The following is a 12,090-nucleotide window of genomic DNA, read 5'->3' as shown; positions in this document are numbered from 1 at the left end:
TTGAGACCAAATGGGACAGGGACTGTGTCAAGCCCGGTTTGCTTGTATTCATGCCTGCGCATAGAAGAGTGCCTGGCACATAGTAAGCGCTTAAGTTCTCTGTGCCTCAGTTCCCTCATCTGCAAAATGGGGATGAAGACTGGGAGCTGCACGTGGGACCACCTGATGACCTCGTATCTCCCCCAGCGCTTAGAACAGTGCTCTGCACATAGTAAGCGTTTAGCAAATACCAATGTTATTATTAACTAATACCAATTATTATTATTGCTACTACTACTAATAATTACTTGTTAAGCGCTTTCTATGAGCTAAGTAATGAGATCGGACACAGTCCCTGTCCCACACAGGTTCATGGGTTAAGTAGGCCACAGTGGTTAAGGCCCCACTGGGAAACAGGTACTGGCGACAGAATAATAATGTTGGTATTTGTTAAGCGCTTCTTAGTCATTCATTCACTAGTATTTATTGAGCGCTTACTAGGTGCAGAGCACTATACTAAGCGCTTGGAATGGACAAATCAGTAACAGATAGAGACACTCCCTGCCCTTTGATGGGCTTACAGTCTAATCGTATGTGCAGAGCACTGTTCTAAGCACTGGGGAGAGACAGGGTCATCAGGTTGTCCCACGTGAGGCTCACAGTCTTCAGCCCCATTTTACAGATGAGGGAACTGAAGCCCAGAGAAGTTAAGTGACTTAATAATGTTGGTATTTGTTAAGCGCTTACTATGTGCAGAGCACTGTTCTAAGCGCTGGGGGAGATACAGGGTCATCAGGTTGTCCCACGTGAGGCTCACAGTTAATCCCCATTTTACAGCTGAGGGAACCGAGGCCCAGAGAAGTGAAGTGCCTTGCCCACAGTCACCCAGCTGACAGGTGGCAGAGTCGGGATTCGAACCCATGACCTCTGACTCCCAAGCCCGGGCTCTTTCCACTGAGCCACACTGCGTGCTTGGCACTTAGTAGGAGCTTAACGAGTCCCATTATCATCATCATCATCATCATATTTTATCACTAATGATAATAATAATAATTTTGAATTATGAAGGCAGGACTGGAGCAAGCCGCCTGAAGGTGGCGCACTTTCAGCAGCCCTCAGAAGGGGGGCGAGGGGCGGGGCCTCGCGCCGGCCGCGCGCACACTGAGGGGCCCCGCCCCGAAGCGGAGGACGACGGGAGGGCGGAGCGCAGGGCGCTGATTGGACAGCTCCGCCGGAAGTCGTCGTCTCCCTGACGCTGAGGCGAAGGAGGAGCGGGCGCGAGGCGAGGCCGAGGCGGCGGGGCTCGAGCGTCTGCGCCTGCGCGCTGCCCGGAGGCCGGTGAGGTGAGGGCCCGGGCTGGGGACTGGCGGGGCTTGGGTTCGAATCCCGCCACCCCCCTACTCCTCTGCTGGGTGACCTGGGGCCGCGCACTTCACTTCTGCAAAATGGGGATTCAAAACTGGGAGCCCCACAGGGGAACACCTCATCACCTTGCAGCCCCCCCCCCCAGCGCTTAGAACAGTGCTCTGCACAGAGTAAGCGCTCAACAAATAATATTATTCACTGGGCCTCAGTGACCCCATCAGGAAAATGGGGATGAAGATTGTGAGCCCCACGTGGGACAACTTCATCACCTTGTATCCCCCCCCAGCGCTTAGAACAGTGCTCGGCACAGACTGAGCCCTTAATATTATTATTCTCTGGGCCTCAGTGACCCCATCAGGAAAATGGGGATGAAAACTGTGAGCCCCCCCCATGGGACAATCTGACGACCTTGTATCCCCCCAGCGTTTAGACCAGTGCTTGGCACAGAGTAAGCGCTTAACAACTGCCATTATTATTATTCTCTGGGCCTCAGTTCCCTCATCAGGAAAATGGGGATGAAGACTGGGAGCCCCACGTGGGATCACCTGATGACCTTGTATACCCCCCAGCGCTTAGAACAGTGCTTTGCACATAGTAAGCGCTTAACAAAAGCCATCATTATTCTCTGTGCCTCAGTGACCTCATCTGGAAAATGGGAATCAACACTGTGAGCCCCATGTGGGACAACCTGATGACTTTGTATCCCCCCAGCGCTTAGAACAGTGCTTTGCACATAGTAAGCGCTTAACAAAAGCCATTATTATTATTACTATTAATCCCACCTCCACCACCTGTCTGGTGGGTGATCTTGGGCCTGGCGCTTCACTTCTCTGTGCCTCGGTGACCTCATCTGGAAAATGGGGATTAAGATTCTGTGCCCTCTGGAGGACAGGGAGTGGGTCCAACCTGATTATCTTGTCTCTACCCTAGTACATTCATTCAATCGTATTTATTGAGCGCGTACTATGTGCAGAGCACTGTACTAAGCGCTTGGAATGGACAAATCGGCAACAGATAGAGACAATCCCTGCCCATTGACGGGCTCACGGTCTAATCGGGGGAGACAGAGGGACAAAAATAATAGCAATAAATAGAATCAAGGGGATGGACATCTCATTAAAACAATAGCAATAAATAGAATCAAGTACAGTGTCTCTTACCTTCTGTGCCTCAGTTTCCTCATCTGTAAAATGGGGATTAGGACTGTGAGCCCCAGCTGGGATGACAGGAACGGGGTCCAACCCGATCAACTTGTATCTCCCGCATCGCTTAGATACCCCAGTCTGTTCCTACCTTTACCTCCCTGAGAAGCAACAGAGCCTAGTGGAAAGTGCTCGGGCTTGGGAATCGGGGGATCCGAGTTCTAATTCCAGCTCCTCCACTTGCCAGTTGTGAGACCTCGGGCAAGTCCCTGAATTTATTCGTGCCTCAGCGTCCTCATCTGTAAAATGGGGATAAGAGGTCTGTCGGATCGGATTATATCGCATCTGCTCCAGGGCTTGATATTCCTCTCTTTTTTCTGGCTGTCCTTTTCCTCCAGCATCCGGTGGCCGCTCGCTCGCTCCGCAGCCATCATGTTCGTTCTTGTGGAGATGGTGGACACGGTGCGGATTCCCCCCTGGCAGTTTGAAAGGAAACTCAATGATTCCATTGTGGAGGAGCTCAACAAGAAACTGGCTAACAAGGTATGAAGATGGTGAAAATTAATTTACTGCCTTTAATAATTAATAATGTAACATCAATAATCGTAATAATAACATTAATAATTACATAATTGCATTACATTGATAATTACATTAACAATAACATTAAGTAACATTAATAATTAATACCATTAATTATTATTAACTCAGCATTCTCTTAAAGAATCTGAAGGACTTCCCGTGATAATCTGTTATACCGTTTTTTCAGCTCACCAGACTACTAGTTTTGTTTTGTTGTCCGTCTCCCCGGTTTAGACTGCGAGCCCGTTGTCGGGCAGGGATGGGCTCTCTCTGTTGCCGAATTGCACATTCCAAGCACTTAGTACAGTGCTCTGCAATAGTAAGCGCTCAATAAATACGATCGAATGAATGAGTGGAAAGACTAGAAACAAACAGCAGCGTGGCTCAGTGGAAAGAGCCTGGGCTTGGGAGTCAGAGGTCATAGGTTTGAATCCTGACTCTGCCATGTGTCAGCTGGGTGACTGTGGGCAAGTCACTTCACTTCTCTGGGCCTAAGTTACCTCATCTGTAAAATGGGGATGAAGATTGTGAGCCTCACGTGGGACAACCTGATTACCCTGTATCTACCCCAGCACTTAGAATTGTGCTGTGTACATAGTAAGGGTTTAACAAATACCAACATCATTATTATTATTATTATTGCCTGGCACCTGGGGAAAGTGAAGCACAGAGAGGTTTCTTCCCTCCAGAGATGCACAGCCAATCAGGCTGGCCAAACTCTGTTCCCCTCCTCCCTTGTCCCTAGATTATGTTCCCTCTCACCTTCCTCTCTGTCCTTTTGTATTTTTCCAGTGCCTTTTTTCTGAACTATTTAAAGTTTCTCACCAACATCTGGCAAAGTCTAATGGAGGAGAAAATTGGAGAAACAGCTAGTCGTGCTTTCTCGTCACGCACTGGGACTAGCGGTCAGAATTCCTAAATCCTCACTGTGTTTTTAGTACAGTGGGCTTTGGGGCCTCAGACCTGGCTCCCGTGGGCTCTCCCTCTTCAAGACTGACGGGGTGTAGGTGGTGTGGAGAGGGAGCCGGACTCCTTTGAGGTGCCGGGAGTGACAGCTGTTGGGTGTTCTCCACAGGTCGTGTACAATGTCGGTCTCTGCATCTGTCTGTATGACATCACTAAGCTGGAGGATGCCTACATATTCCCTGGGGATGGCGCATCCCATACCAAAGGTGGGCTTCCTCATTTCCCTCTTTCTTTCTTGTGTTTCTTTCAGGGAGTCCGTGTGGCCTACTAGAAAGACCACTGATCTGATAGGAGACCTGGGTTCTAATCTCAGCGCTGCCCCCGGCCTGCCGCGTGACTTTGGCAAGTCACCCTCTCCGGGCCTCAATTTCCTCATCTAAAAATGGAGATCGGATTCCTGTTCTCCCCACCTTGTGGAGCAAGGACTAGATCTAATTTGATTATTTTGAATTTACCCTAGGGCGTAGCTCGATCTTGGCACCCACAAAGCGCTTAGGGAATGACATTATTATTAGGTTTCTCTTGTGGGTCTGGATGAGTAAACAGGTTGGATACCAGTACAACATTCACGAACCCAAGAAATTAAAGTGAGATCAGTTTCCCTTGAGAGGGCACCTACCAAATTCACCTCATAATTTATCTTTTAAGCATAACTCAAGCTGCTTATGTGCTGTTTTGGCAAAAGCCTCCCCACTCTGCTCTGCAAGTGTGAATCTCCTTTACAGTGGGGTGTGATATTTTTTATTCGTGTTAACATCTGTCTCCCCCTCTAGACTGTAAACTCGTTATGGCAGGGAATGTATCTGCTAATTCTGTTGTATTACATGCTCTCAAGCACTTGTTACAGCTTCGTTCTCGCCCTTCTTGAGAATTCCACGTTAACCTGCACCTAATCTGAGAACCATACTCACAAAAGTTTCTTATTTGTGATTATCCTGATCTGTGGCACCTCAGGAGATGTCCCCAAATAAATAGACCAAATTTCTCCAGGCCTCATGCTGGACCCAAACGAGCTGGAGGCTCGTCTCTAAGAGGGAATGAAGCATCTGTCCATAAAGTCTTCCCAAGGCCATGCGAAACGTATCTAGGCAGCAGGAGTGGTGCTTGAATGTCCCTGGCCCTTGGTGAAATGGTGCTTTCTGGTCCAAGAAATGGAGAGCGAGGAAAGGGTCGTTACTCTTTCACATAGTTGAGTGCTTTAAGAATGGTCATGATTAGTTCTGTATTAGAAGTAGTATTATTATTATCATCTGTAGAGCACCTTTCTTCTGAGAGGTGATCAAGCATCATCAGACCCTAATCTAATGTTTTGCTCTGCTGTCTGTCTCGTTTAGACAGGGAGCCCGTCACTGGGCAGGGATTGTCTCTTATCTGTTGCCGAACTGTCCATTCCAAGCGCTTAGTACAGTGCCCTGCACATAGTAAACTCTCAATAAATATTGTTGAGTGAATGAATGAATAATCTCCTCTGCTTCCTAGCACATTCAGACCACCAGCTTGACATTCAGTTATTTGGCATCCAAAGTCCTTACCTTCCATTTAGCTGGTGAGATGAGTTTTTGACTGCCACGTTCACAGATTAGAAACCCATGTCCCTTATAATAATAATAATGATGGCATCTGTTAAGCGCTTACTAGGTGCCAGGCACTGTACTAAGTGCTGGAGTGGATTCAAGCATAGTCCGAGTCCCACATGGGGCTCACGGTCTCAATCCCCATTTTACAGATGAGGTCACTGAGACAGAGAAGTGAAGTGACTCGACCAAGGCCACACAGCAGGCAAGTGGCAGAGCTGGGATTAAAACCCAGTTCTCCTGACCCCTGGGCCTCTGCTCTTTCCACTAAGCCACACTGCTTTGCTAATAATAATGTTGGTATTTGTTAAGCGCTTTCTATTTGCAGAGCACTGTTTTAAGCGCTGGGGGAGATACAGGGTCATCAGATTGTCCCACATGAGGCTCACAGTCTTAATCCCCATTTTACAGATGAGGGAACTGAGGCACAGAGACTTTTGTGGGTGGGGTTGGGACTGGGTCCAATCTGATTATTTTGTGCCCGCCCTGCACAGTGCTTGGCAGACAGTCCTTAATGAGTACCATCACTATCAAGAGAACCTAAGCGGTGCTCACTTCCTGAACGGCCAGTGACAAGAAAGAAGGAGCGAGGAGGGAAGATGAGAATTTCCCCCCGTTGGAATTGTGCCTCTTACCCTTTTCTTTCCAGTCCACTTCAGGTACGTGGTGTTCCATCCTTTCTTGGATGAGATTCTGATTGGCGAGATTAAAGGCTGCAGTCCAGAGGGCGTTCACGGTAAGCGGTCCCCCCTTGACGTCCCAGAGATGGCAGGAGGGTGCTGACCCAGCCCCGGAACCTCGGCCTGAGGGCCAGGGATTAGGAGAGGAAGTCTCAGAGCAGGTCGGAGATCTCAGCAGGAATCTCGATCCCGGGAGCGGGAGCAGGCAGCAGTCCGGTATACCCGTGAGCAGAGGGCACGTGACAGATGTAGTTTCTACGTCCTCTCGTAGTATACTCTCCCAAGCCCTCAGAGTGCTATTCACAGTGTAAGTGCTCCATAAATATTAATTGATGGTACCCCGAGGAGGTGAGGCACTGGCACCGTTTAGGACTTTGGGAACCGAGGAGTTGAAACTTTCGAGCTGGCTCCTCCTAGGCTCGGGCGCAGAACTTGCTCCAGGGCCAAACGTTTCAGCAGGTAGGTAGTCGCTGGCCCTGACTTGACTCAGTGGGACTCCGGAGAGGAGAAGGTGTTAAACAGGCGAAGCTTGCTTTTTTCAGTCACCTGGATTTGCATCATTGATGCTAGTCAACCTGTGAACCCCGTGTGACTAAGGTCAGTCTGGTAAACGGGCACCTTCAACTCCGCCAAGGGGTTGAGGCCTGGCTTTGGGAGCCCCCAAACTTGATCTGAGGCGACGCCCATTCGGACAGAACCTAATCATCTAAAAACCGTTTCTTTTCCGACCCTGCCTCATCCGACTTCTCTGCGAAGTGTCCCTAGGGTTCTTCGATGACATCCTCATCCCCCCTGAGTCTCTCCAGCAACCTGCCAAGTTGTATCCTTCACTGGGCTGTTCTGCCTTATTGGCACTGACCCTGGCTGATCAGACAGTCTTCTTTGAGTGCTTATTTTGTGCAGAGCACTGTACTAAGCGCTTGGGAGGGCACAACAGAACAATAAACGGACACATTCCCTGCCCGTTACGAACCTATAGTCTAGAGATGACTGGCCGGGTGGATTCTGCTGCCAGTGAGGGGGCACTTTATGACTTAAACCCAAGAGTGATTGTAGAGTGAGAAGCAGCAGACGAGAGATACAAAGATGGCCAAGCACGATGAACTGAACTGTTGCAGAATTTTACTTTCCAAGTGCAGTGCTCTGCACACAGTAAGCGCTCAGTAAATATGACTGACTGAATGAATGTTGTTGCCTTGACCCACCACGCTCATCAGTGATGAGGCGGAGCAGGTGTGGGTGTGGGAATATGAAACAGAAGAAGGCGCCCATGACCTGTACATGGACACGGGGGAGGAAATCCGCTTCCGGGTGGTGGACGAGAACTTCGTCGACACGTCCCCAACGGGCCCCAGTTCAGCGGAGGCCTCCACGTCCAGCGAGGATCCCCCCAAGAAGGAGGCACCTTACACCCTTGTGGTAAGAGACCCGGCCTTTCTGACCTTTTCTCTTTTGAAACGTTGATTTAAAAAATTTTTTGGGGGGTAGTCGGGAGGATCAGTTTGGGTCAATAGGGAAACAGCAGCTTCTGGAGTCCAGCCGGAGAGTTTGGAAGGACACTGGATCTGTTTCTTGACTAACTCTGGAGTAGAGCTTAGGCCCCGCTCCCAGGGGTCTGAGGTTTTCATAAAAATAACAATATGATGATAATTGTGATATTTAAGTGCTTGTTAGGGGCACACGGTTTAAGTAGGAGGGAGCCCAGGTATTGAATCCTCATTTTGCAGATGAGGGAACTGAGACACAGAGAAGTGACCTTGTTCAAGGTCACACAATAGGTAAGTGGCAGAGCCAGGATTAGTATACTGGTCTTCTGACTCCCACGCCTACTCTCTTTCCACCGGGCCATGTTTATTTCTGTTTTACGGCATTTAAGCGCTTACTTTGTGCCTGGCACTGTACTAAATGCTGGGGTAGATACATAGTCCATGCCCATGTCCCACATGGGGGCTCACAGTCTTAATCTCCATTTTACGAGCAACCTGCCCAAGGTCACACACAGCAGACAAGTGGTGGAGCTGGGATTAGAACCCACGACCTTCTGCCTCCCAGGCCCAGGCTGTAGCCATGAGGCCACACCGCTTTCTGGGGGGGGGGGTGTTCTCATCACCTAGAGTGGACCTGTCGAATGGGTTTGGGGGTTTCCATGCCCCCCTCCCTCCATCCCTCCCGAGCCCTGGGGTGACAGAGGCAGTTGCGGCCCGGCCCCCGAGCTCCCTTCCGGAGACGGTCCCGTCTCCTGCCGGGTTTTTTTCCCAGCGAAACCGCTTGAATTCCAAGCGGGCTAAACTCATCGTGGCTGTCTTGTTTCGGCGGCAGGGATCCATCAGTGAGCCAGGCCTGGGGCTCCTGTCTTGGTGGACCAGCAGTTAGCAGCCGTGAGGAGCCGGACCTGCATCCTGAGCCGGGCTAGTTGGACACCGGGATCCCAGAAGGCCTGCGCTTCGCAGTGACGGCGCTGAGTGACGACGCTGTGCGTTCCGGCCACCAGCGGCGCAGCCTTTGACTCCTGGGGTCAAGTGAGCCAGTAAACGCGCCGGCAGGGCCTCGGGCCACAGACGGTCTTCCCCTCTCCCTTCGACCCCTTCCAAGAGACAACCGTGCCCGTCAGCGACGCACTCGCCTCCCCAAAGCAGCTGCGGAGGATGCAAACAGCTTGGCTTCCTCCCGCGGAGGCCCGGGGCAGTGTGGGGAGCACTCCACATAGGAGCACTTTAGTCCTAGAGGAGAAGTGGGTGTTCTTAATAAAAAAAAAAGTTCAGAGTAATAGTAATCATTGTGGCATTTAAGTGCTTACTGTGTGCCAGGCACTGTACTAAGCGCTGGGGTCAAAACAAGCAATCTGGGTTGGACACAGTCCCTGTCCCGCATGGGGCTCACGGTCATTCATTCCTCCAATGGAGTTTATTAAGTGCTTACTGTGTGCAGAGCACTCTAAGCGCTTGGGAAAGAACAATAGAGCACTAAGAGCGACAATCCCTGCCCGCAATGAGCAGTCCCCATTTTACAGATGAGGTAAGTGGGGCCTAGGCCTAGGTGACTTAACCAAGGCCATACCGTAATTCTCCCCCAATAGACTTGACTGAGTGGAGGGAGCTGAGGCAAGCTGGACTAAGTCCAGTGGCCGGTCCAGAGCCCGGGTTGTGCGGGGGGGGGGGGGGGGGGCCCGGATATGGGAGCAGAACCGAGGGCTGCCCGGGGGACGAGCCGCCGGAAGTAGGAGGTGGCGCTGCTGACGGCTGGCGCGAGGCCGAGCTGCCCCGCAGGCCGCGGCCAAACGATCCAACGTGGAGGGAGAGGGAGCCAAATCAGCCACTTGCCCCTCTGCTCGTTTCTTCTTAATAATAATGATGTGTCAAGCACCGTTCTAAGTGCTGGGGTAGAGACAATCTAATATGAATAATGCATGACTGTGGTATTCGTTAAGTACTTACTGTATGCCAAGCAGTGGGGTAGAGAGGAGGTAAACAGGTAGTCCCTGGCCCACATGGGACTCTGTCTTAATCCCCATTTTTCAGATGAGGGAACTGAGGCACAGAGAAGTAACTTGTCCAAGGTCACCCAGCAAAGTGGCCGAGGTGGGGTTAGAACCTGAGAAACCCGTTCCTGTTCAGCAACACCAAAGGCCGCGGGGCAAGCCAGGGGCTCGGGTGCAGCTCCAGGCAGCTCCGGGGCGGGAACCTTGGGATTTGGGCTGAGGAAAAGCGGCGGGCCGGAAGCAGGGCTGGGCCCACTGGCCCTTTGTCCTGGCGGGATTCCGGTAGAGAAAGGGGATGGCCGGCGGCGCCCGAGGCCCCGGTTACCAACGGTCAGTTCTTGCGGTGAAAAGCGTGAGGGGGAGTTAACGTCCCTGAGAGTTGGTGGCTGCCGGGTAGTCTCGGCTTTCGCGGACCATATAATCAGACAGGAACGGCCCGCTGGCCTACTCCAAAACAGCGGGCTAGGGCCAGGTCACCTTGAGTCCGGCTTGGCCCGAGGGAATAGGTCAGGTCAGATACTTGCCAGGGGGACATCGCGGCCCTCTGCGAGAAGAGGGGAGTCGGCCGGGCAGCTCCCGTCTGCCTCCCCGGGCCTTGTAAGCTACGGCTGCTTTGCTTCCAGCCTGGGAGCCGGGTGGTTTGGGGCCGTCCTTAAGGAGCTCAGTCCCCCCTAGGAGCCGCCTGGATCATTTTCCGTTAATCTGTCTCTGCTCCAGGGTTTTGAACTTGGAGGCTAAGGATGGGGTTGGTGGTGGGAACCCGGTGCCGGGAACCTGGTGCCAGTCCATTCTGTCTCCTCTGCGGCTGCCCTCCTCATCCTTATAGGAAAGAGGGAAAGGTCACCAAAGCCCATTCTTTAGTCCACAGTCCCTCGTGCGGCCCCGGGAACAAGGGGCCATTGATTGGGGCTGGAGGGAGGATTCGGGGACTCTTTAGGGTGGTGTTCGTTAAGCACTTACTATGTGCCAGGCTCTGTTCGGAGCACCAGGGTCAAATCAAGATAGACACAAACCCTGTCCCACATAGGCTCCGTCTCAATTCCCATTTTACAGATAACCGAGGCACAGAGAAGTGACTTACCCAAGCTCATAGAGCAGATAAGTGGTGGGGCCTGGATTAGAAAACTTCTGACTCCCGGGCCTGTGCTGCGTCCCCCATACCACGCCGCTTCTCTTGCTTCACTTGTCAGCGGGTGTGTTTCTTTCCTGCCAGGTGAGGGGTCGAGAGCCCAGTCCCACCCTCAGAGGGCTCAGGTGCCCAGGCGGGCGGGCAACGGACTCCCTGCAGGCTACTGGGGGGAAAGGAGCGGAAAGGCCCGGTTGTGCCCTTTCACTTTGAGGGGGTCCGTGGGCTCCCTAACCCACCGAGGGGGTGACCGACCACAGCACGACCTTAAGTCACACTGGGCCACGCTCCTTCCGTCATCTGGAGATGGACGTCGGCGCAGGGAGACGGTGGTCAAACCAGGCAGGGCAAATGCGGTTTCCAAGATCAACTCCAAGGGCTGGGAGAGAGAAGGGCACCTGCTGGTCGGCTAGACTACTTCACGGACTCCAGATAATAATGATGGCATTTATTAAGCGCTTACTGTGCAAAGCACTGCTCTAAGCGCTGGATCTCAAACTACCCACCCGGGCTCAGGGGGTCTACCCTGCCAGACGCTGGGATTAATTGGCGAGGGGCTGGACAAGGGGCCCCGAGCACTTCTTTGGCAGGCCAAGGCCTCCCAGGGGCTGGGATCGCCCCATCGCCTTTCTGCTCTCCCCACCCATCACCATTTGGGGACGAGGAGTTGGGAGAGGAGCCGAGGAGGACTAGGTTCTCACAGAAGCAGCACGGCCCAGTGGATAGAGCCCGGGCCCGGGAGCCAGAGGGACCTGGGTTTTAACCCCGGCTCCCGCCGCGTCTGCCGTGAGACCTCGGGCAACTCACTTTACTTCTCGGTGCCTCGGTTACCTCATCTCTAAAAGGGGGATAAAGATTGGGAGCCCCATGTGGGCCCCGGACTGTGTCCAATCTAATCACCTTCAATCTACCTTAGTACTTGGTAGAGGGCCTGGCATAAAGTGCTTAACAAACATCATCATCACCCAGCAGCCAAACAAGCGCCTGATTAATCTTATCTGAACTCCTCCTTAGAACTGCACGACTCTGTTGTATTCTTTCAAGTGTTTAGTACACAGTAAGCACTCAGATACCACTGATGATGCCCCTGGCTGGAGAACCCCTTAGGCACATATCCATCATTTATATCGCCTCCCCCCTTTAGATTATAAGATCACTTAAGGCAGGGATTGTATCTGTTAAATGGTGGTGTGCTCCT

At 52.1% G+C, this 12,090-nt stretch overlaps 1 protein-coding gene across 2 annotated transcripts; it reads left to right on the top strand.

The window, feature by feature from the left end:
• The first annotated feature begins 1,229 nt into the window (after positions 1-1,229).
• Positions 1,230-9,055, top strand: POLR3H (RNA polymerase III subunit H). 2 transcript variants are annotated; one of them, XM_029079383.2, is made up of 7 exons: positions 1,230-1,317; positions 2,885-3,029; positions 4,144-4,240; positions 6,258-6,344; positions 7,045-7,108; positions 7,506-7,707; positions 8,608-9,055. In XM_029079383.2, exons 2-7 carry the CDS (start codon positions 2,919-2,921, stop codon positions 8,659-8,661), a joined length of 615 nt encoding a protein of 204 aa, XP_028935216.1. In that variant the 5' UTR covers positions 1,230-1,317; positions 2,885-2,918; the 3' UTR covers positions 8,662-9,055. The 2 variants fall into 2 exon arrangements, with proteins under 2 accessions (XP_028935216.1, XP_028935215.1); XM_029079382.2 differs by having other exon boundaries at positions 1,234-1,322.
• The last annotated feature ends 3,035 nt before the right edge of the window (positions 9,056-12,090 follow it).

Source organism: Ornithorhynchus anatinus, chromosome 14 (assembly GCF_004115215.2).
Source record: "Ornithorhynchus anatinus isolate Pmale09 chromosome 14, mOrnAna1.pri.v4, whole genome shotgun sequence".
Taxonomy (NCBI): Eukaryota; Metazoa; Chordata; class Mammalia; order Monotremata; family Ornithorhynchidae; genus Ornithorhynchus; species Ornithorhynchus anatinus.
This window is presented reverse-complemented; position numbering and strand designations above follow the sequence as displayed.